A 26,790-nucleotide genomic window follows, 5' to 3' on the forward strand; every position below is an offset into this window, starting at 1 on the left:
TACGTGGATTTGTTTTGTTTGATTATGCTTATATGTTGGAAGGTTTTTTTTTTGGCTCCTTTTAATTTTAAATTGAGGAAATGGGGCAAAGATAGGGTTAGCAATAGTGATTGTTCCAAATATGATGACTGTTGGAAGACCTTTTAAAATGACAAGAAAAGAACAGAAATTCAGAAAGATCACATAAGTAGGACAGTTTCCAAAGTAATGTGTAGATGTTATATACTTTTTTTAAAAAAAAGCAAATAGTATGAAACAGGATTCACGGTTTCATAAAAAATCTTTTTTTTTCTTCTGTAAGTAAAATTTTTTTCTATTTAAGTTGAGAATTAAAAAATGAAAATAAAATCATCTCACAAAGGTGATGGGAGGTTACCTCATACAGATGGGAAAAGGCACATACAAGATGTAGGTAACTGAAAGAACACTAAGGGTTATAGCAATCAGGTATTGTAAGATTCCATCAGTGTTCAAGGAAGGATATGACAGGAGATGCACATAGTTTAATTGGGGGTTACGGAGGGCAGAAAGCAAGATGTTTAGAAAAACAGGAAATGGTAGAAGACATTTGTGAAGTTCATAACCAAAAACTAGTAATCAATGGCTCAGTGTCACTGGGAAATAGCTGAGGAAAAACTGTGACAGATGTAGGTAACATGCTGAGAGGAGTCTCACAAGGACTGATCTGAGATAGATATTATTTACTGCTTTTATCTATGATACAGATTAAAGAATTGAGAATATGCTCATTATGAATGCAGGCACACTAAGCTGGGTGAAGATGTTAACAGCTCAGAAGACAGAAATAGAATGAAAAGTGACTGTAACAAATTTGATAAATTATTCACCAAAAAACCCAAGATACTGTTCAATAATTTTAAGTGAAATATTACAAGTTAAAAATTCAATAAACTTTGGGGCCAGAAATAAGCTACACAAATGTGGATGGGAAATAATAAGCATAGCATAAATCTCACTCTCTTAGTGCAGTTGATCTCAACTAGATGGTAGGAAGAAAGAAGTCAGAGTTTGAGCACAGTTGAGGTATTACCTTCTAGAAGATGCTTTTCTTTATTCCCTCATGCTCAGTTATTCAAGGGTATTTGCTCTCTTGAAATCACCTTGTATAATAAATATATACTTCCTATTTATTTCTGTGTATCTGTTGAATTCTCCCAGTAAAATATAAGTACCTAGGATGGCTGGAACTGGTCTTGGATATAGTAGGAGCTTAAAAGAAACATAGCTGAATTAGTTGTTGAATCTGAGGATATAGGTTCAAAGCCCAGCTCTTCTTTTTAACTCTGGAATATCTTTGGCAAGTAAATTTTTTTTATGGGCATCAGCTGCTTCATTGAAAAATTAGGAAGTCCTACTAGATGGACTTCCAGCTTTAAATCCTGTGGACTGCCCATCTTGGGAACACCAATATTTCTCCAGTGATGTTGTCCAGTTGTACAATAATCCAAAGGGTATCCAGTTGTACAATAATCCAAAGGGTATCCAGTTGTACAATAATCCAAAGGGTAGCAGAAAGATGCACAGAGGGTGTAACCAGCAGGTTACTTGTACATGAAAAGAACTGAAAGACAATAGGAGGATGCACTTAAAGGTAGACTGATTATGTAGCAAGAACAGCAGATGGGAAATAGACCTAGTAGCTCACTTTCATATTTGGGATTCTAAAAGAAATAGGAAGAAGGCCTTGAGCATACTGGGAATTCTTTTATAAAGAATCTTTTATACAGAATCACACAAGATGAGAAGGTAGTAGAAATAATGGCATCTACATCAGTGGGTAGAATACCTATATTGATGAAATTATTAATTCACCAAAGTACTATGCTAAAAAGCATTGTGTTGGCACTAGAGATGCCAAGATGAAAATCAACACAATCGCTGTTCTGTTCTCAAGGAGCTTATAAATGTAATTGGAGATGAAATGTACAAAATATATTTTAATTATTTTAACAGTTGGAAAAATATTACACATACAGCAGAGGTCAGACAATCCACCAACAATCACTGATTGCCATCAGTGCTCCAGGCACTATGTTGAACATTGAAAACAGAGGAGAAGAGGAGAATCAGGAAGGAAGGAATTACTTTTCCCTGGGAATATCAGAAGCTTTTTATGAAAGAGGTGTCAAGAGATCAAATTACTGTTAAGTAATTTTAAGCCTTGACAGCAGCTATTGAAAAAAAATCATTTGATATGAATGTAAAATAATGCAAAAGAGATAAATAATATTGATAATGATAACACGTATATAGTTCTTTAAAAGTATATATCACTGGAGCTTCATAACAACTGGAATAGTAGGTCCTTTACACATTATTCACCATTTTACAAATAAGAAGGCTAAGTGACTTGCCTTTTTTTTTTAAACTCTTACCTTCCGCCTTAGAATCAATATTGAGTACTGATTCCAAGGCAGAAGAGTGGTAAGGGTAGGCAATGAGGGTAAAGTGACTTGCCCAAGGTCACACAGCTGGGAAGTGTCTGAGGCCAGATTTGAACCTTGGACCTCCTGTCTCTAGACCTGGCTCTCAATCCACCGAGCTACTCAGCTGCTCCCTAAGTGACTTGCTTTTGACCACACAAGCTAATAAATGTCTGAGATTCAGACAAGGATTTCCTGGCATTAAGTCCAATACACCACCCAATATCCCCTCAAATAAAAATATGCTTGTTTAAAACAAAGCAAAACCCACTGAAGAAAAGCAACATCAAAATGGGCTCGTCCCATTGACCATTTATTGGTTAAGAATAAGATTCATTCAATGATCAGCACAAATAAAAAGTAAAACTAACCTACAAAAGCATTGCATATTGAATCTTATTCGAAGTCTTTAGAGGATAGTGAAAATGAAAATAAATTTCCTTTGTCATTTAGGAAAAGAACAGCCTAAACATGGGCAAGTAAATAAAATATAGGCAATGGCACTGTGATGACTTCCTCTAAATATAATGAGCACGTGCGGGGGGGGGGGGGGGGGGAGGGAAAAAACATGAAACATGGAACTATGGGATAATATTCAAAATTAAAATTAAAATAAATAAATAAATATAATGAGCATGGCTCCAACTATTCCTCACATGCCATCTAATTTTCTCCAAACATAATGAGGTCAATACAATGCATGGGGACTGATGAATAGAATTTACTACCTTAGCTTCATTCTTTCGTGCATTTTCCCATGTTGGACACACTGATCTTCCAATTCTTTATTTCGGGTCTGCAGCTTTTCCAGTCGGTCCGTCATGTATTTGTTTTCCTGATTGAGCTTGGAAACTTCACACCTAGAGAAGTAAAATCAGAAAAGGCGGTTCTAGCTAGCTTTTATATTCTCTTATGCCTCCATCTACCAGACACTTTTGATATTAACATCCATTCTAGACAAAGAACCAAAAAAGTTTAAATCAACATGCAAAAAATACCCCCCCAACACCTGAGACAAATGATAAATCAGAAATATCAGTGGGAATCATACTGCCAGGTCAAGTTCTTTGTTGATTATAGATATCAGAAAAGTGCTGGATGTATAGATGAATAGATGAGCTACTCTAAAAGCCGTTTGTCTCAGGGAAAATGTCAGATGTGATTATGACTACATTACTTCCTTCTACATTTAATAAAGATGGCTCAACAGACCTAATTTCTAGAAAAAAAAATTGAAAGTAATTTAAGAAACAACATTGCCAGTTCTCAAGATGATAAACAATTTTTTTTAATTTTTAGGTATGTCACCCTTGCCTCTTTCAATCTTACATCAAAGCTCAATTAAAAATCTAATCTTATCCATTTTTAAAAAATGCCAACATACAGAGTAATTGACCGCATAGCAACTGCTCCATTCCCTTTTGTAGGTGCTTATTTACTTTTTTTTTTTTTTAAACCCTTACCTTCCGTCTTGGAGTCAATACTGTGTATTGGCTCCTAGGTGGAAGAGTGGTAAGGGTAGGCAATGGGGGTCAAGTGACTTGCCCAGGGTCTCACAGGTGGGAAGTGTCTGAGGCCAGATTTGAACCTAGGACCTCCTGTCTCTAGGCCTGGCTCTCAATCCACTGAGCTACCCAGCTGCCTCCGAACTGCCATCTATCCCCTTTTCTCAACAATTTCCAAGCTTTTGTACTAGCCATTTATCTATACCTGGAAACCAATCCTTCCGCAGAACCATCACATAAAATCTTATTCTTCTTTCACAAGAGTTCAAGCATCCCTCCTTCTACAATTGGAGACTTTCCTGTTTTCCTCAACTGCTAGAGTCCTCCTTCCCAGGTAACCTTGTATGTAACTGTTTCATATTTATTTGCATTCTCTCTCTCTCTCTCTCTCTCTCTCTCTCTCTCTACATATATATATATATATATATACACACACACACACACACACACACACACGTACTTCTCTTCCCCATTAGGATATAAGCTCCTTGAAAAAGAAGATGGCTTCTTTCTTCGTGTTTGTACCTTCTACACACAGTACAGTGTCTGATACTTAGAGTATCAATCAATAAATGCTTGTTGATTAAAAGATGACCTCATCAGCCCCCATGAGTTTAATTATCATCTTTCTGTGGATGATACTCAGATCTATATCTGTAGCCCTACTCTCTTTCCCCTGAGCTCCAGCACTGTATTATCTCCATTAGGGCTGTACCTAGAACACAGCAAGCACTTAATGTATTTTCATTAATCTATTCATTCATTTATCATGAAATGCTTATTGAATATTTCCAACTGAGTTAGGCCTCTTAAACAGCACATCCAAAATAGAATTCATTGGCTCAAGTATAGGATTTAAGATATATACTTATCAAAGTTCACTCAAGACACTGCCTGGAATAGTGGCAAGAGCACTGAGCTTGTTTGGAATCAGGAAGACTTGGATTAAAATTCTGCCTCAGACAATTACTAGCTATTTGATCTTGAATTAAATAGCATTTATGAGCTTCATTCAACTCCCTAGGACTAATCTGCTTTTAAAAGAGGGGGTTGTGAAATGCCTCAGGGAAGAGAGCTCCCCAAGAGGATAAAATCAGATAATCCATGTACAGGTGGGAGTAAATGGATAGTAAATAGATATTCATACTAATTTCGTTTTATTAGATTTGGCTTATCTAGATAGCTGACTTGGGAAGTCACTTCTCTTCCAAGACCTTCTTGGACAACAATATTCTTTCTCAGCAAACTCCAAAGTTTCAGGTCACCTGTCTTAGACCAGAGTTTTGACTACATTTTCTCCCCCTGCTGGCCCCTCACTCTTATCTTTAATTTATACCAGAACTTTCCTAGTTACTATCACAAAAGATGAACAGATGACTGTGAATCCATTAATGATGATGTGGAGGGAATAAATAAAAGGGAGAATACATCTGGTCCTTTCAATATAACATGCAGGTATAAAGTTAACTACAACTTACAGAATTTAGTTGTGATGTAGAAGAAAAAGCACAGACTTTGGAGTCAGAAGACCTGACTCTAGTGCCAGCTGTGTGACCAGTGACCACAGGCAAGTCATTTCACCTCTGAGTCTCAATTTTATTATCTGTAAAATGGGAATAATAATACCCTGACAGGGCTGTTGTGAGACTCAAATGAGATAATGTTTGTAAAATACTACAGTTGTGCCAGATCTCTTGCCTTCCTTAGATTTCTCGTGTTGATTGTTCTCTTTGAACCCCTCTATGAACTTAATGTATTCTAAGTTGTATTACAGTTATTTATGTGCCAATCATATTCTCCCACTATACTAGAAACTTCCCCAAGGGCGAGGCATATGTGTAGTTTTATCTTTGCATCTCTAATGCCCAACACAGTCAGTGTCTTGTTCATAAGAGGTATTTAATGGGTTCATCTAATTAAAGAGATTGTAGTTACTAGCCAATTTTTCCAAGTTACAGAGATATTTCAGGAAGAAAACAGTGTCGCATAGTTAAAGTCTTTATACTATTCTACTATTGTTAGAAAATCTAGGTCACTTTGGAGTCTTTTAACGCACGAATTGTTTTTTTTCTGATTTTTTTTTTACAAAGCAGCTAAATTTATCATATAATTGCAATAACACGTGTGGTAAGATAACATTTTATTACTATAATTAGAATTACGATGATTGCTTTTTAAGGGGTGTACCTTAATTTTTATTCTTTTAGATCCTGGTTTATTTTTTGGTAACTGTTTTCATGGGCCAATGTTATTCTCCTGCTGTAGAGTATAATTTCTGTTTTATCCCAAGATAACATCAACCAAACATGCAGGAAAAATAGTTCAACCGAGTGTGTGTTCTTTACTTCAATTAAACTCACACAGTTGGATACCTACTGTTGCCAAAACAGTAATATAATTTATACATTATAGTCCACACAGTAAAACTACACTAAAAGTCATTTAACAATATTTATAACATCATAAAATACAGTGTTAAAATATATGAACTGCAATATGTACCAAAATTATAAAATTTGTTTCTCATCATCAGTGATTAAAACCAGGATCATTGCTCTAGCTTCAATACTCACAACCCTGGTGACAGATTAGAATTCAAATCTTAATGATCAATTTACAATTAACAAGATAGAAGTGAAACAAATTAAACCAACCATTATATATAATGAGACCCAATGGACTCCCATTGTTTCCCTTAATTACAAAACGCAAATCACAAATACACAATGGGCAGTATTAGACATCAATCCACAAGCTTAGCAACTCAGAAAGTGACAATCACAGAAAAAAAGAAGCAAAACCACACAGACTTCAGCTAGCTGCCATTCCTTTACACTTATAAATACTAAAGGGTTTTTTTTTTTGGGGGGGGGGGGCAGAGTTGGAAGCCTAAGGCTTTGCTCTTCTCTCTCCAGCTGGGAGATGCTCCTCCGAGTGGTGCATCTCGCAACAATCTCCTAAAGTCAGCTTTTAGATCAATATTAAGTTTTACTACTGATTCAGATTTGTGAATGGGGAGAAGAGGAAGGAAAATGCCTTTCCAAAGGGAAAGTCACACTGATAGAATGACAGCAAAATGTTGAAACAAACTTACAACTGTAGCATGTGCCAGCATGTGTCTATTGTTATAGGTTCCATGTAATAACAGTAAATATTACTATTAATGTTACTTTAATAATGTAACAGGCACATTAATAATAATGCGTATGATAAAATACTGAGAGCTGGCATTTTTATATCTTTTTAGGGCATGTCAAGCTCTTTTCATACACTCATTCATTTGATCCTCACAAAAACCCTGTGAAAGTGTTATTAATAATAATATTAATAATAACAGCTAACATTTGTACAGCCCTTATTATGTGCTAGACACTAGGTTAAGCACTAAATAATTATCATCTCACTTGGTCCTTGTGACAACCTTGGGTGGTACTATTATTACTTAGATCATTTTGAAATCTTTTAATAACATGAATTTGTCTTTTTTCTGATTTTTTTTACAAAGTACATTTATATATTGATCACATAATTGCCCTAACGTGTTATAAGATATTTTATTACTGTTATTATCCCAATTTTACAGATGAGGAAATTGAAGCTTACAGAAGTTAAGTGACTTGCCTAGGGTCACACAAGTAAATATCTGAGATTGGATTTGAACTTTGGTCTTCCAGACTCCAGGCTTGATGCTTTATTCATTGGACAACCATTTACTCTCTCTGATTTACAGAGGAGAAAAAAGAGTATAAGTGACTTGACCAAAGTAGCCCAGCTAGTAAGTAGTAAGAACCTCCTGAGGCATGATTCCATCCTGACTACCCCCTCAGGGCTCTCTATCCAGGATGCCACTTGCATACAGGAAGCAGAACAAAGAATCTAAAGAATTTCAGTGTTAGATGGAATTTCTCTCTCTCTCTCTCTCTCTCTCTCTCTCCTGTCTGTCTGTCTGTCTGTCTGTCTGTCTGTCTGTCTGTCTGTCTGTCTGTCTCTCATTCACACACACACAAATACTTACACAAACACACACCCAGGACCTTCACAGAGCACTGGGTACAATGGACTGTGTTTTGTACACAGAACTATAAAGAGAAGACAAAGTCAGTTTTCAAGAAGCTTAATGTCGACTTTAGAGAAAATGGAGATATATAATATGTCCCAAAAGTCAAGCTACTAAAGCTTACCATGTACAGGCATATGAAACCAACTGAAAATCCTTTTTCAGTACAGCCTACAGCCACAAGGGTGGCAAACTAGATAGGAATATAAAGAGATGAAAAGGCCAATCTGACAATTTTCCTGCTGTTTCTGTCTGATATGTGCTCAACTAACCAGGTCTATGAGTAAGCAAAACAGATCGTTTAAATTAAAATGAATCGTGAATTTCAAGTAACACAGAAATGTATCACTGAAACATCTGAAGGAAAAGAGCTCTTCAAAGCAATTATATGCTTTTAATTTTGGTGAGACATATATAACAAGTATCACCTTTCATGAGAATTTATCAAATCCCCCCCTTCAGGAAAGTCTAGAAGGAAATCTCCCATTGCACTAAAATAAAAATTTTCAGGCACCAGACAGTTAAAATATTAAAAAGATTCATTCATTCATTCACTTATTAGTCATTGTCCATGTTTACATAAAAGCAAAACAGTCTGAGGTATTTAAAAACACTAAGAAATGTGTCTATTTCAAACCACAATGAATATGAAGAACTTCTGAAATCAGGCATAGGATCTATTCAGATTCAAGTGAGTTCCTGTATGATAAAAAGGGAAACAAGTATCTAAAAAAAATAATCTTGAGCCTTTTGATACAAAGCTGATTATTTTAGTCTTTACATGTGTTTCTCCCAAGGAGCCTAAAAGCAGAATGGAGTCCATTCTCTGTAAAGCAAAAAATGGAAATGCCATGTAAACAGAGATCACATCCTCAGGCTTAAAAGAAATCAAGTGGTGAGCCTAAAGACAAAATAAAACAAAATGACATTCTCTTTATTTGTCTCTTTTGTTGCCTTTTAATTTCTGTGGGATTTTTGGTGTCTGAAATTCTTGCTTCCTTATCTATGGGAGACAATAGAAGACAGGATGAAAATAACAATGGCTCCTATTACCATAGCATTTTAAAGTTTTACATAATAGGACTCACATTTGATTTTCACACAATCTTTTTGTAAAGCAAGTAGTATGGGCATTAGTTCTTATATTACAGTTATATTAGAGGACCACTGAAATTCCTTCCAGCTATGATATTCTATGATATTATAGAACAGGAATATTGAGGCTCAGAGAGATCAACTAAGGTGCTAGTCTTCCCTGAACATCTCATACTCCCCTACCTATTGTTATTATTTTAGGGACTCCTCAAAAAAATGTTTAAAAAACATATTTCCCCATTAAACTCAAACTCTATTATAACTATGGAATTTGGAGACGAAGAAAAAAAGATAAATAAACAAACCCCACATCATTGATTTGTGGTATGATAGGAACTAAATCTAGAAGTATTTACTAAAGATGGCTTTTACAAAACTATTATAACTGGAACTTGGAACGTGGGTATGCAAATATCATATTGCAGAGCCTGGTGCAGTGGGAAGAATGAAGGTTTTGGATTCAGAGTTCCTGAGTTTAAATTCCACCTGAACCGCTTACTGGGGCAGCAAGGTGATGAAGCATAGAGAGCACCGGGCTTGGAATCCAGAAGACTCATCTTCACGAGTTCAATTATGGCCTCAGACACTTAGTAGCTATGTGATCCTGGGCAAGTCATTTATTTTTTTTTTAAAACCCTTGTACTTCGGTGTATTGTCTCATAGGTGGAAGATTGGTAAGGGTGGGCAATGGGGGTCAAGTGACTTGCCCAGGGTCACACAGTTGGGAAGTGGCTGAGGCCTGGTTTGAACCTAGGACCTCCTGTCTCTAGGCCTGACTCTCACTCCACTGAGCTACCCAGCTGCCCCCTGGGCAAGTTATTTAACCCTGTTTCTTTACCTCTAAAATAAAGAAGTTAGAGTCCATCTCTAAAGGTAGGATCCTATGATTCCAAGTTCATGATGAATTTCCTCAAAAGGAAAAAGACTGACTCAAACAGGAGTACAGAAAATTACATTTTGTGAGGTTATAAAATGTGAGGCCGCTTAGGTGCCAGAATGCATAGAGGGTTGAACTCAGAGTCAATTCAATTGCTTTCTCAGACTTAACTAGCTCCTAGACCCTGGGCAGGTCACTTAGCCACTGCCTGCCTCAGTTTCCTCATCTTTAAAATGGAGATTTTAGTCTGCATCCTGGGGCTGTTGAGAGGATCAAATGAAATATTTGTACAGCACTTTGCAACCTTAAAATGCTATGTATATGCTAGCTATTATTGTTTTACTGAGCCTTAATTTCGAAGAAGACTAATGACACCATGAGGGTGATGAATTGATTGGTAAATAAATTGGATTTTAGTGAGACAGCGTTGCACAGAGTCACCAAAGTCCTGGGGCAGGACAAAAGTCAGGGCGATTGACAATGGCCCTGAGGTGCAGGGGATGATCTTGGTATCTTGGTTGTCTGATGGAGCTCTAAGTGCTCCGCAGAGTCTGCCTCAGCTGCCTTCAAGGTTGAACCAAATTGTTCTCACCTGTCCATTCCGCCAGAAGTCTTCCTGTGCCTGGGGGAGACATGCCCATAGACGGCCATCAGGTTTCAAGCCTGCCTTCGCCTGTCTGCCAAGAAGGTTGTACCAGGACGTGGCCCCTGTGCCTGCTACAGCTACCAAAGGTGGGTGAGCAACACTGAGAGGGGCTCAGCAAGCCCTTTCGCCAGGGGTGCTCGTCTTCCCTGAACATCCCGTACGTATGCCCCTAGTTATTATTATTAGTTTAGGGGCTCCTCAACGCCTTTAAAAAAACATGTTTCCAAAATTAAAGTCAACCCCTTTTGTCACTATGGAATTTGGAGATGAAGGAAAAACCAATTAACCAACCTGACAATCATGGGTCGATGGCAGGATGAGAGGGAAGTCAATCAGCGAGCATTTGCTGAACACGAGCTTTTATGGAGAAGTTTATATTTTATTCCAGAGACAACAGAGAACGGCCGGATTTTGCTGAGTAGGGGAGTACCATGAGAAGACCTAGACTTTAGAAAAATCACTTTGGCAGCTTTGTAGAGGATGGACTGGAGTGGGGCGAGCTTGATCCAGGGGAGGAGAGGGCAATTATGAGTGGCAAAAGCTATGGAGAAGTCAAGAAAGGGGAGCACTAAGAAAAGACCATCAGATTTGGAATATATGAAAACACACATATGCACACACATATATGTATATGTACATATGCATATATATATATATTGATACAAATCACTGATTATATTGCAGCTTTTACACAATACATATTAGGAATCAAATAAATTGCTGATTAAATGAATCAAAAATTCACTTTCAAAGTCATGGTAAAACACTTTGAAAACAAGGTTTTATTCTATTTTTACAGCTGTAAAGAATTCAAGCCTCTTTGGCAAGGTGAACCACAAATAGGATGAACTCTTGTCTGGCCGAAATCCAGATTATCAAAACCATTCTGACATATAGGGATTAAGGAATTAAGATCAGAAATTAGGAGATCAGATTCTGAGGTGAAGCAGAGACAACACACAGGAGACTCCACTGAGAGTAGAACCAGGTTACTGGGGCAGTTAGGTAGTGCAATAGAAAAGCCCTGGGTAGGGTGTCTGGAAAACCTGAGTCCAAATCTAGCCCCAGATACTTACTAGCTGTGTGACTGGACAAATCACTTAACCTGTTTGTCTCATTTTCCTCATCTGTAAAATGGGAATAATAACAGGACCAATGTCCCAGGGTTGCAGTGAGGATCAAGTAAGATAATAAATTGTAAAGCACTTAGCACAGTGCTGGGCACACAATAAGTGCTGAGGAATGCTAGCTATTGACTACTGCTACTACTACTACTACTGCCACCGCCACGGCTACTATGTCAAAACCAGAGCTGGGGAAAGCTGAGGCTGGAGGAACCGAAAGGCACAAAGTTTTAAAAGAACAGATTGGAAAAGGAAAGAGGTGGGAGAAAGATTCATCATTGGTGACCCGGACATAGTTTCCCCTGGGGGCGCTCCAGATCTCAGGAAATCCATGCCTGCCCAGCCTGCTCTCCTCCCCATAAAGGACTGACCATCTATGCCGTTATTCTTCCCTGAAGTTCTATTACCATCACTTGGCCAGAATTTTTGTTTTCTATTGTGCTAGTTCACTGACTTGTTTTCAAAGGATTAGCAAATGAAGTGCAGTATCACTCTTTTAAATAGTTACTTCTGTCTGATTATGCCTCATTAAAGCAGGGGTGGTGGTAAGGGCAAGTTAAGATGATGACAGTTACTTAGTGAGCTGAAAATCCAAAGCATAAATAATAAAAAAAACGTTTAATTAAATGTAAGGTGTATATGTTTTGGTAGATGCATCTATCCTGGACCAATAAAAGTAAATCATATGTCTCCAATCAGAAAAAAAAGCAACAAAAATGTTTAGGATGGTGTTTCTTTGAGAAGCAAACTATTTCCTACTGACCTCACCACATTTATAATCATTAGAAGTCAAGGTATTAAGCCACTTTATGCCTTCCCCCCCAAAAAAAAACCAAGCCATTTAATTAGTTTGCTAAAATGGTATAAGTATCTTTCTTGCTTGTTCTCAATTGCCATTAATTAACATGTTCCCTAAATGGTCCATGTTTGCTTGACAGAGTGCCAACCTCAGAATTCCTTGTGTCCTGCCTGAGTTTCCTTTGAAATCAGTTTTGAGGATCATATGCTTTTCTTTTTCTTTCTTTGTTAAAAATACCCTTACCTTCTTTCTTAGAATTGATACTAAATATTGGTTCCAAGGCTGAAGGAGTGGTAAGGGCTAGGCAATGGGGGTGAAGTGACTCACCCAAGGTCATAGAGCTAGGAGGTGTCTGAGACTCCATTTGAACCTAGGTCCTTCCATCTCCAGGTCTGGTTCTCTATCCACTGAACCACATAGCTGCTCCTCATATTTTTTTTCTGGTTACTCAAAACTGACCACTGTATCTTCTAATCAGTTAAAAGGGACTTTGATCATGCATAGAATCTGTAAGAGGAAAGAGCAAGGCCTTTGTGGCACTCCTGGATCTTGAAGGTACCCAGGAGAGATGCCATTTGTTAGGTTGGTGTATTGATGTTGGAGATTCAAGAGAAAGTAGCCAGAGAGCAGCCATGTTCTGTTCCTCCTGGATTTTTCTTTTTCAATACTGATCCATAAAACATTGGTTTATTTGTTAAGGTGTTTTGAATAAATTGGGGGGAAAAGTCCTCCCTCCCAAAGAAAGAAATAGAAGAGATGCAGATCCCTAGAGTCACCTGTATTATTTTATCAGATCATTAGGTGACATTTCTTTTGACTTTCTCTTTTATAATGCTTAATAAATTTTTGACTCTTCCATGAAATCTTGTCTATATTCAAATTACATTTAGTAAGAATTAGACAATATTGCAGTTAGGAGAAATTTTAGGGATGGGATCACCTACTCCATACTCCTTGTTTTGTGGATGAGAAAATTGAGGCTGCCAAGGAGGCTCATTGACTTAACTATGACTACCAGCTAATTCGTGTCAGACTTGAGTCTTGGTAGCCCAGTTCCTTCTTAAGCACCTTCAAAGTTGTGTTAATTCTATTTAATTAAAAACATCTAGAGTTTATATAAGTAGGTGTTTAATAAATACTTGATTGATTATAGTGCTTAACCTAACCAAGGAAAAAAATAAATATTCTCTGGGAACATATGGCTGGCTATAAAACCATGGAAAACAATTCATATAAAGGTCCAAATTCATAAAAAAGCTACAATAGAGCATTGGCACTTCTTCTGGTTGTTTCTTCTATCATACAGCACATTTCAGGAACGATTTTGCCATTTAAAATCATTACCCACCTCCAGCCCCTTTCTATCGAAACCCTCGCAATTCACTGAAATCATATCATGACTAAAAGTTATTTCTTATTTGTTCACTGGAAATAATTCTAATAGCAGCAGCATAGAATTGACTTTTTAATGTAATATATTTACCACATTTCTGTAGGAATCTTTGGCAAAAGGAGAGGCAGTAGACAGACTCAGAAAGATGGGTTCAAATCCATCCTTTAATTCTCAACCACCTGAACAGCCCTAGGTAAGTCACCTGAATTCTCAGTGTTTCAGGCAACAATTTCCTAGGATTTATCTACAGGGTTATTGTGAAGACCAAATGACCTTAAAATGCTATGATAGTTATTATTATTATTTTAATCTACCAGGATTTATAAAAGTGGCATCTATGCCACTTGAAAGAGTGAGTTCCTACTGACATTAGTTGAGAGTTCCTGCATGCTCATGAAATCACAGACTCCTTTGTGCACTGGCATATATTTTTTTAAACCCTTACCTTCAGTCTTAGAATCAATATTGTGTATTGGTTCTAAGGCAGATGAGTGGTAAGAGCTGGGCAATGGGCGTTAAGTGACTTCCCCAGGATCACACAACTAGGAAGTGTCTGAGGCCAGATTTGAACCCAGGACCTCCCGTCTCTGGGTCTGGCTCTCAGTCTACTGAGCCACCCAGCTGCCCCCATGCACTGGCATATTTTAATAAGTAATTTTCCTTCTCAGACTTTGTTTTCTGTAATCACTCATTTCTTATATCTGTTTTGGAACGATAAACATTAACAATACACATAACATGCACAAGTACAAAAAACAGCAATCCAAGTATATTAAGGAACAGTCAAAACAAGAAAAGTATTAATCATAAAGAATATTAGCTTCCCTAAGAGACAATACCACTAAATACAGAGGGGGTGGGAAAAAATGCTTGTTCTACTTTTCAGAAGATAAATAGTAGAATTTTAAGGAGAAATTAATTAATTTGTAATTAATTAATAAATTTAAATCTTTCTTTAATAAAATATTTTATGATCTCTTGTGGCCTACCTGCTTTTGTCCGTAATTTCTTCCAATTTCTCGGCTAACATACAGCATTCTTCTTTCAACTTGGCCATAAATGCATTCTGGGAGCTCAGCAATGAAAATCGTTCATTTTCTAGGAACAATAATAAATACCCCCCCACCCATGCAATTAAGATGATTACAGTAGAAGCTTTGCAGTGTTGCCACCCTATTTTCCATAGGTCATTTTCAGTGGTCCTTAGGTGAAAGGACATTTTTTACTTTCCTATAAATCTGAGGCTTTCAATTTTATAAGCATCACACAACAAGGCCTCCACCATATATATGGTGACCAACATCTTAAAAAAATTATTAAAATACCTTTAGAGAGTTAAGGATAAATGTATTAATGCTAGATAGTTACAATGATTATTTGTCTATAAATTCAAGGTATTCAATAATTAGTTGTTCATAAATATAGACTGAGGTAAATGAAACTTATTGAATAATTTTTTAGTGTGATTCAGTCACTTCAAGAATCACATGTGCTCACAGGTTCTCCTTGTTGCACAGTCTTTTTATTTCTCAATTTTGAAGAAGAAAGGATTTGTTTTACCCTCACCTCCTCTGCACCTCCCCGCCTCCCCCATCCCCCCAAACCCCTGTACTATTTTTTGCCTTGGAATTCTGCTTTGGTAAGACTTACTTCAAAAACTTAGAGCAGTTAAAGAAATGGAAATGACTTGTAAAAAGAAATGTGTTCAGAGAGGTGTTAAAAATGGTAAATTATCCTGATCAAGCCTTCAGAGGCTCTGCCTAGGGCTCTGTAATCACCAGGCCTCTGGTAGCAGTGGCAGCCTGGAACAATTTTATCCCATAATTTCCTCTCTCTCATGTTGGTGGCAAAATACCTATTAGGTTAAGTCTGGTCAGAATTTATTGTTGTTGGCTGGAGGCCAGTATATGAAAATATTTTTAAAAAAATGTTTAATTGGAAGAGGTGATTATGTAGATCAAAATGGTACAGATAGAATCTTTATATGGAACTAGTTTATTTAATTAAGCTCTGTTAGGTAATTATTCACCCAGGAAATGAGAGCTACATAGGTGGTATTAAAATCTGAGTACACAAACTGTGGTAATTATCAATTCTAGATGAAGCATATAATAAAATATATATAGGGTTTGGTTATGAGGTAACTAGTAAATGATGATATATGAAATACCAAACAAACCACCTCAGTCCATTAAAGTGGAACAATAAAATTTCTCTGTTAATGGGACAATCAACTTATAACAATGAATGCTGTCTTGGTTTGACTGACACTGACTGTAAAGATATCTAACTCAACCCTGAAAAGAACTGAAGAAGGCTCTGACTGAACAAATCAAACTGCATAGTTTCAAAGTGCATTTTACTTCCAAATTAAAGGTAAAGAGTTACTGGCCAACTGAGTCTACAGAATGGAGCCAACGTGATGAAAGATGTCAGTTTTTAGCCAAGCTGCCAGCTGTGGTCAATGCCTTATATTAGTGAATTTTAACAGCAGTTGCAATAACTTGAAGAATGCAAAGGATTAAATATCCCTTCTAGATTGGGGTGGGGCGGGGGGAAAGGGAACATACAAATGCTAAAAATGTTCGAGGCTGCAAAGATTAAATAAAGGAACATATCAATTTGGAGCCACTGAATTACATCCAGCTGCGACAGTGAATTAAGAACCGATTAATGGCTAAAGCTTTTCTCCAGTTTGGATGCTGAGGCAAACTCATTAGGCTTTTAGAGTAGCTATAATGTGTGTACTGTGGGAACTGTTCAATGCTATTCAGGAGACTTTAACTGTAAGCTCAGAGCATTTCCCGCAGAGCTTCTGATGCTATTTTCTTTATATAACATGTGTGCCTGAAAATCCAGCCAAAAACAAGCCCTTTGTTTTTCTACTTTGTTGTGGTCTCTCTCAGCTTTACGTTTCTTGAACACAGGTAAATAAACTCATAATCCAGATGGTGCAACAGATGTGAGAGCAGCACTCTGAAATCAACAGACAGTGGGCAATACTTTCCATTTTCTCTTTTAAACGCTAACTAATATGTAATTCGGAATCTCCGGTGTCGTTAGCATCTGCTCCCTTCGGCCAGCCAAAGGTTACAGGTGTTCCTGATGTCATTTCACAGTGAGGCGTGGGCCTAGCTTGTGAGCGAGTGCCCAGGCTCTAATCCTTCCCGACCACCTACCAGCTTTATCATGCTGGGCTTCCATTTGCTGCATCTTCTGTGTCAGCTCCTGCTCTCTTTGCTGGGCCTGAAGGGCTTGGGCCTTTGCGTTACTGCTAAAGCTCTGCTGAATGCTTCCTTTTTCCAGCCTATAAAACAGAGGAAATACACAGAAATTTAGCACTCACATGCACAAAGCCCCCACAAACAAAATCCCCCATTGTCTCACAGATAGCTGATACATAATAAATAGTTTAGCATAAAAGCATTCTATCTTCATCTATATAACTGGCCTCTCTCTTTTAGGAGGAAAAAAAAATGACCTCTTGCAATGTCAAACATATGTCACAAACTAACTTCAAATGGATAAAAAGTAGAGTATAAAAATAAGGCTTTACTATTTCGATACATTCAATAATAATTGTAGGATACCTCCCTCATTCAAAATATAGCTTTATTTATTAATACATATTCATTCATTAATATAGCTTATTTATTAATACATGTTCATTTTAATTTGTCCTTTCAAATACAATGTTAGGCAAAACAATGTTCCAGAAGGCACAGAGTTCCACAATGATAGTCATATCAATGAGTAGTCAAATGATGAATATGGGAAGGGCTTATGATTTTCATGGCAGTTGAGGCATAGCTGGAGCATTGGTTGGGGCAGTCTTATGTGATTATGGCAGTGTGTTTTGCATCTTTAGTTAATCTTCTGCCATCTCCAAATGTTTCCTATTCTGATGCTGGTGTGGAAAGAGCCAGTGATTCAAAATAGCATGAACTTATGGTGAAGCTTGAGAGTCTGGCTCCCTTTTCACATCACAAAGTTTTAATGAAAACTGAAATAATGGGAGGGAATCCATCCAGGGGTAAGTCAATGATCCTGCAGCGCCAAGTTGGTCTGTTTTCACTTACACATATTGACCCGTTGTGCTAAATAAAGATAAAGAAAAGATGAAGTTGGAACTCTCAGGGTGGGGTGAGGAGAATATCATCTCTCTCAAAGTTGTGCAATGAAATCTCTTTTTTGAGGATTTCAAAGGAGAACAAGGAGAAAAGTCACAGATTGCTTCTTTTATTCTTGAGATGGTGTCACAGGGGCTGGGTAGGGGTGTGGATTCATTTAGGAAATCAACAGGAACTTCACATAGTTTATTTTGTTTTATACCTCCTTAAATTCATCATGTAATATTATATATTATATTTATTATCTATGTTTTTGGCTGATTCTCAGCTAGATTATAATTTCCATGCTGGTTAAGGACTATATTTTATATTAATAATATTTCATAAGTAATAACACTTTGAAGTATATGAAATCATTTTCCTAAAAAAATAGGTCATGCAAATACTATTGCTATCATATAACACTTTGAAATTCTAACATTATATCTGGGTATGTAATATTAATGATATTGATAAATAATAAATGATATATAGGATATGAAATGATACATGTCAACTATCTTCATGTTGTTATGGAAATAGTCCTGGATCTGGAGTTAGAAGAAACAGGTCCTAATCCCATTGTACGAGGCTTACTACCTGTGTGACCTTGGGCCTGTTCTGATATTTATAAAATGAGGTGATAAGTCTTCACATCCCCAGTACCTGACATACAGGAGACACTTATAACATTTACCTCTACTGTCTTGCAGATTTAGAGTTCCAAATCTATTATTCCCTTTGTAGATATGGGGAAACTGAGGCTCAGAAAGGTCAAGCCATTTGTCTGTGGGTCAAAATTGGTTCCAATCTGGTATTACTTGGCTCACTATACTATACCCCAGCACCAGTACAATGCTCTGCAATAAATTACGTTTAATTTTTAATAAGTTTGTTAGTGGAATGAATTAACAAACTCAAATATGTTCTACTAATGTTGGGATAGCCTCAGATGATCTCACCAATTGATATCAGTATGGCCTAGATGACATTGTCACGTGACATCAGCACAACACACATATGTCTGGTTCTATATAAGAAGAAAAATTGGATAAAATATTATGAGGGTTTAAAGAAAAAGAAGTAGCACTTTCTGACTTAGAGATATTTCCATATATTGGCCTGTTTGTAGGGACTTCTCATTCATGCTTCTTTAGTTTAATAATTAAGTTTTTAATTGCATAGCCTTTGCCAACCTAAACATAAATAATTCAGAAAGGCCAGCATTATTGGCCAATGCATTGTTTGGGCATTTTAGCTCCTATAGCTCCAGTAGTTCAATATTTAGTGTTATGGCACCAATCTGTCCCAAGATAATAATGCATCAGGGCTTTATTCAGATGGAATCTTTGTGGTTCATGTTGAAGGTCTGTGCTTTGGGGGAAATTGTTACAAGGTGTTTCTGGTGTTTCCATAGTACATTTTCCTGAACAATATTCAGAGTCTTGTCCAATGACAAATTCTTCACTGTGTTGGGTTAATTGTTCTAATAAGCTGTACTAAGACAAGGAACTGAGTCATTCTTTGAATCTCTTGGTCCTCAAATCAGTCTCAGTTAACTAGTCAATTAATCAATCAATAATTTATTAAGTAACTCCTATGGGCCAGGACCTGGGATATCAAAGAAGGCAAAAGATGATCATTGCACTCAAGGAGCTCACAATGGAAGGACAATAAGTAGTAACAAGCTAAATCCAGGATATTTTAACTCAGATTTGTTGAATACTAAATATTAGATAACATGTTTATTATGTGTCAGGCACTATGCTAAGTGCTATTAAAGAGGTAATGGACTAATGGTACTGAAGAGTCCTCATCATTCCATTTTATCTTGTATCTCCTATTTATTCTCATTGAGGCCTACAATTTCTTCACCTCTCATTTCTACCATCTAGACCATCACCTTGTATCAGATACACTCTCTTCCCTTTCCTATCTTGCTACCTGGTAAAACAATTCAGCTCTACATACTATTCTCTACAGCCAAACACCCTTTCCTTTTATCCTGCCACTGATCACACTTTGCCAAACTTCAATCTTGAATTATTCCCATCATCTATCTACTTTGCACCAGATATTCATATGCTGTTTAACAGGGCTGAAAAATTCATAAAATTATGCTAACTAGGTGGAGTATAATTTTATCTACTCCTAACTGGATTCTCAGTGCATCAAGGCAATTTTTTATACCTCACTAATCATTCAATATCTCACTCACCAGAGCACTGATTCTAAACCTTTTTGATCCTCCTCATGACTCTTAAAGAATCTCTTCCTCCTACCCTTTGCTGAGGACCTTGACAAATACTTTACTTAAAAACAGTGATCATTCAATGAAAGCTCCCCCTTTTCCTTCATCTTGCATCACTCAAATATTTTTTTTACTATCTCTTTTCAGCCCATGAGGTGGCCCTTCTCACAAAGACACACTCTTGATATATACTTCTGATCCTAAGCCCTCACATCTTCTCCAGAAAGCTATCCTGTCATCCCCTTGCTACCTAAGATATATCTATGTCTCTCTGTTCTTAAAAAATCCTCACTTGAGCCTATCAGACCCACCTGCTCTATTGCTCTATATCTCTTCTTGCTTTTACAGCTAAACTTCTTGAGAAAGCCATTACTGAATTTTTCACTTTCTCCCCTCTTGCAGTTTCAAATCCCTCTTGCAGTTTCATTCAACTGAGCTGTCTTCTCTAATGTTACCAATAATTTCTTAATTGTCCAATGTAAACCTCTCAGACCCCCTTGACACTGTCCATCACTTTCTTCTGGGTTCTTCCCCTCTCGATTTTCCTACTTGCCCAACTGTTCCTTCTTCATCTCTGCTGGATATTATCCAGCCATTTCCTCTAATTGTGAATGTCCCTCGAGCTTCTGTCTTGAGCATTCTTTTCTTCTCCCTCTACACTATTTTGTTTGAATATCATTAGCTTTTCATGTGTTCAATTATCATCTCTATGCAGATGATTCCCAGAAATATATCTTGAACTTATTTTGCCTCCTCTTGATTCACCAATTGCCTTTTTGGAAATTTTGAACTGGATATCCCAAAGACAATTCAACTCAACATGTTGAAATCATAACTCATAATTTTTCTGCTCAATAACTTCAATTCCAAGCTTCCTCATTGCTGTCAAAAGGCACCATCCTGCTTCCTGTCATCTAGTCTTATAACTCCAGCCTTGTGGTTTCTGCCTTCTCTATGTCTCCCATGAATCTCTCTCTTTTTACTCACATGCTGGTACAGGACCTCATTCCCACATGCCTAGACTGCCACAATAGCCTGCTTTAAGTCTTTCCTTAGTCCTAATCTGTCCTCCATTCTACTGCCAAAATGATTTTCCTAAAGTATATGTCTTATCATGCCATGCCTCTACTCAATAAATTCCAGTGGCTCCTGATTAACTCTAGAATCAATTATTTCTGGTTGACATTTTAAACTCTTTAAAAACATGGCTCCTTCCTACCTCTTTCCAGTCTTCTTAAAACTTTAATCCTCCCTTCTATGGATTCTACAATCTAGTTACACTGGCCTACTTGTTCTTACTCCCACCCAAGTTATCCCTCAACTCTACACTTTTCTTTCCTTATCTTGGATATCAGCCTGACTTCCTTCAGGGTTCACCTTAAATCCCAATTTCTGGAAGAAGCTTTTCCTGGCTCTCTCTCAACCTTCCCCTGGCCTCTGAAATTACTTTCTCTTTACACTGAGTATATATTTTGCATACATAGTTATTTGCATGTTGTATGCCCCATTGGAATAAAAGCTCTTTCACCTAGGGACTGAATTCCTATCCTTCTTTGATTCCCCAGTGCTTAGCCCAGTGCCAGGTATATAGTACTTAATAAATGCTTTTTTGACTAATCTGATGATTTAGACGTTTTTCAAACATAGACAAAACATGGATTGGTTTTGCTAATTATATGTATTTGTTATAAGGGAAGACATTTATTTTGAGGGGATGGGCAAGAGAGAACAAGGGAGTGTACAGTAACAACATAAGAAAGGAAAAAATATTATGATTGCAGCATTTAAAAATACACAGAAAAGAGAAGAAAGTTCAGAAAAGTGCACAGATAATCAAGGAAATGTTGGAATCACATTAAATGTACTAGACTTTAAAAATTAAATTATTTGTGAAAGATTTAAGGTGTCATAATCAATCCCAGTTTTTCTGCTCTTTAAATAACATGTTCAAATTTGTTAATGTATGACAAGTTCATAACAAAAAATAATTAATGCAGCTTTATTCAGTTCCTACAAAATGGGAAAGAATGGTATTGTAAATATGTGTGAAGTATCCTGTTATGTTTGTATGAGAAAGGAAAAGAATGGCTAAATCCCCATGCAAATATGTTGCACTGGTATGGGACATATGTGTGCACCCTCCCACAATGAGGCCATCCATTCCAGAAAATGAGTATGATTAAAGATAGTCAAAAACAATTTTCACAACACAGCTATACACAATCTGCTGTCCAAAAGCTATAATGCTTTGGAGCTTTATTGAAAAGAAAGCATTAGGACCCCAAGAATGACATTATAATAGATAATACTGGCAACATGATTCCTAGTAGGATCTATCATTTCTAAATTCCCTCTTCATTCATATTAAGTTATTGAATTTGAAAAAGGTGAATCAGGGCTGCCATAGATTACTCTGTAGAACCAAAAGAAGATCCTTGGGGAGTGCTTTGAATTTGGGAAAGAATTTGTAATGCTCTAGGTCCAATCTGTCTAGGAAAAATATTGTGATATTTTAACAATTGCATTTGTACTTTATAAAGTTATAAGCATGTAGCTTCCTATAGTTATTACAGCTTCGCAAAGGGTATGGGATGGGGTAGAGGGAGGAGGAGAATTTGGAACTGAAAATGAAAATAAAATGAAAAAAAAAACCACCAAAATAAATAGATATTTTCTTATTTTTGTATTTTTAGTTACCTTTTTTCTGTTATCTCTTCTACCCGCTATTACTACATGTTCTTTCTGGTTTAAAAGGTTTCACAGAATCATAGAATTTTAGGTTTGAGAAGGATCTTAGAGATCATCTGGTCTTTTATACAGGAGTCTGAGGTCAGTGGAGGTTAAGAAAGATACCCAAAGTCACATATCTAGTTAGTGACAGAGCCAAGAGCAAAAGCATTTTTATTTAAGGGAAATTATCCCCCTATTTGTTATTGCCTTCTAGAGACTCTGAGCCTTCAGTCAAATACACGCAACTAGACTTTTCACAAAACAAAAACATCAATGATAAAATGTGACATTTATAAAATATTTTAAAGTTCAAAGCACTACTTCTTAATTTAATCAACAAGTCTATGAAATAGGCACTACAGTTATCATTTTACAGATGGTGAAACAGGCTCAGAGAAGTTAATAAATTGTTCATAGTCACACAGAATAGTAAGGATCAGAAATAAGATTGAATTTTCATGGCATTACAAATAGAGTCCTATTTTATTAGGGGAAAATAAGTTTTTTTTAAAAAGCTCCTGTGTTCTTGTTTTGTTTCTTATACCTTGGGTAAACCTTAGTCCCAGCTTTGTTTAAGGGGCTCCATAAAGATATAATGCTCTAGAAAATGAATAATGGTCTAATAAAACTAAACTCTTAGGAACCTAAATTATTTCAAGGAAGTGACTGGGAAATGAATAGGAATATGATCTGATATATTATCTTTCAGTATGAAGTCAAGTGTTGATAAACATTTAACATGGTTCATACTGAAAGATATACTTAATTCTATTTTAAAGAAGAAAACAATGGCATAAAGATAAATATATATAGACATGAGACCAAAACTTTTTTGTTACTGACATGGTTATTCTTCCAATGACCACATCATAGTATTTTTTATTTTTCAGAAATAATTTTCTTACTTAATCAAAACACACATCAAAAAGCAAAGAGTATTAAACATACCATCTTGCACAAGCATAAGGATATGTTTCATCAAAAATCATACCTCAACCTTACAGATGGAAAAAATAAAGAAGAGTTCACTTTTTTCCCCTCAGAATCAGTGGCAGAAATGAGGAAGCAATCCTGACAGAGATGACCTTTCACATAAATGGGAATAATTACTTCCTGGTAGTATGATCTGAAGGATCCAAGGAAGGTCCCTAACCCACAAAGGTAGGACCTCATTGGCCTATCAGCTATACCTGAAATCTCACCAGTGGAAATTAATTCCTTGAAATGAAAAGGTTGTTCATAATTAAAATAAAAAGAGCCCCTGAAACAATATCCATTTTCAGGCCTCCCACTTGGCATGAATTAGTTTTAGCAGCTCTTTCCCAAACTGATAGCCAGATAATATTTGCTGGCATCTATATATATCACTTAAGATTTGCAGAGCACTTTACAGATATTATCTCATTTTATTCTCATTCCAATACTAAGGGGTAGGTGCTAAGATAATTCCACTTTACAGTTTAGGAAACTGAGTCAATTCAGAGGTTAAGCAACTTGTCCAGAGTCACAAAGCTAGTAAGTGTCTGAGGCCAGATTTGAAGGACTTCTTGACTCTGTGTCCAGTGCTCTGTCCATCACGCAATGGAGCAGACTTATAAGAATATTAAGAATAGAAGAATAATGAATGTCTGATCATAGGGGAGTTTACTTGAAGATGGAGTAAAGGGTATGAAAGGAGATGAGATGTCAATATGCTGACGACAAACTCCCTATCTTTCAATTTTTCTAAAAATTTCCAGGCCAGTATCTAAATCTCAAGATTTTTGCAGTCAGAGACTATGGATGTAGATAGAACATTGCATATATAGCTTAGTCGATATACTACAGTTAGTTTTATTCAACTGCTTCTTCTGCCTTTTTTCTCCCTCTTTGATCCTTTGGGATAAGGAGTTGTCTCTCTGGGTATATAGGAAGGTGGGAAGGATATTTTGTTATTTTGTGTCAATCAGTTTACTCTGCCCCATAATAAAGTTTTTTTCTAAAATAATAAATACCTATACCTTTGCCCTTAATCCATAAAATAGATACTTTAATTCATTCATTTTATTGTAAGATGATTTTATATTTGAATGACACAAAAGGCATTTATTTTTAGCCAATCTGATGCTTTTCATTCAGTTTATCAGTGAGTGCATTTTTTCATCCAATGGCCAGAAAAGAAGTCATCAAACTAGGAAGAAAAAGGTTAGGTTGTCATAATGGACCACAAACTGTACCTAAGTCAACTGTTATTTCAAAAGCTGACGTGAAGCCAAGCTCTATTAATAGTGGATGTGATATACACAAGCTGAAAAAAAAATCATTCCTTGGCATTAACCAGGCCTTTATTAGAGAACTACATCTAATTTATCCTTGACATTTTTCCTTTATAAAAAATTATGTGTATGTTTTATTTTGGGGTCATGTTCATTTCCAAATATATCCTTCTCCACTATTTCCTATGCCCAGAGAGACAACTCCTTATCCCAAAGGGTCAGAGAGAGGGGGAAAAAGCAGAAAAAGCAATTGAATAAAACTAATTGTAGCACACCGAATGAACTGTACATGCAAAGTTCTACACCATAGCCTCCAACTCTGCAAAAAAGAAGGGCACAAATGCATTTTTTTCATCTCCTCTTTGGGACCATGCTTGCCAACTTCCATATTTCAAAGCAATATATTGAAATGGGAGGGAAAGGTAGAAAATAATAAGAAATTTTTAGACCTAAATGGAATTTTACAAAGTAGGTACTTTTCACACAACACACCTGTTCGAGTACATAGTATACATATGTGTATATATATATATGTATATATATGTACATATATATATAGCTTCACTTTATAGATGAGCAGATTGAGATATAGAGAAGACAAGTGAAATACTCAACATCATACAATTAGCAAATCCTGGAGCTGTATCTCAGATCCAGATCTTAGTATTCCAAATCCAATGCTTTTTTTGTATCCTGCCGCACTGCTGGGCTTTAAAAGCACGAACAAAAATATAAAGATAAAATATACATGATATATAACATAATAAAATAAAATAAAATAAAATAAAGGACTTCCTATAACTGAGATAAAACACTGAAATAGACTCCAGTATTTGAAAGTGATGTTTCAAAACAGTATGGAGACTCTCTTCAAGGACTAGGATACCCTAAAGAAACAGGAGACTAGCCAAGACTGTTGTTCATCCTTCATTTTTGAAGAGGACCAAGGACATCGTGGGGTGATGACTTGTGTGTGAATTAGATTTAAGTGGTTCAGGTCTACAAATTAACCGTATACTTGGGAGATGTTTCAGAATATTTTATAGATGGCACATTAAGTTCCTTGGTTTTGGAGGAAACAAAAGTTCTGTTTATACTATTAGTAATGCCACATTCTCCTTTTCTTTGAGCAGAGATGGAAACATGGGGAGGTGAAGAGTAGGAAAACACATGGGAACTCAATTCTGTAACCTCTCCTTCCTCCAGTATGCAAATGATTTAACAGTAACACACAGATTTCCTAGAGTAAATAATTTCTATTTCCATCCCTGAGAAATATGTCAGTGTTTCAGACTCAATGTTTCAGAAATGCGTTATCAGGTCAGCGTATGTACCACTGCCAGGAAAAGAAGCAGGAAATAAGGACAAGGAGGACGCCTTCTCTCTGAAAAGCAGCAAACATGAATGCTAGAGCAAAACAAAAACATCCCTAAAAATCATTTTCACTGTAAAAACATTTATGTCTCAGAAATGTCTAAAACCAATGGAAATCATACATCTCAAGT

General features: G+C 36.5%; 1 protein-coding gene across 1 annotated transcript in view; it reads right to left on the reverse strand.

Moving 5' to 3' along the window:
- The window catches only part of SDCCAG8 (SHH signaling and ciliogenesis regulator SDCCAG8), a 268,032-nt gene that overhangs the window by 80,793 nt on the left and 160,449 nt on the right, over positions 1–26,790 (reverse strand). The window contains exons 16-18 of the mRNA XM_044673496.1: positions 17,120–17,247; positions 14,930–15,038; positions 3,173–3,304 (exon numbers count right to left, since the gene is read on the reverse strand). Of these exons, the coding sequence (XP_044529431.1) occupies positions 3,173–3,304; positions 14,930–15,038; positions 17,120–17,247 (369 nt within the window). The remainder of the gene's footprint in view (positions 1–3,172; positions 3,305–14,929; positions 15,039–17,119; positions 17,248–26,790) is intronic.

The sequence above is a fragment of the Gracilinanus agilis genome, chromosome 4 (assembly GCF_016433145.1).
Source record: "Gracilinanus agilis isolate LMUSP501 chromosome 4, AgileGrace, whole genome shotgun sequence".
NCBI classification, from domain to species: domain Eukaryota; kingdom Metazoa; phylum Chordata; class Mammalia; order Didelphimorphia; family Didelphidae; genus Gracilinanus; species Gracilinanus agilis.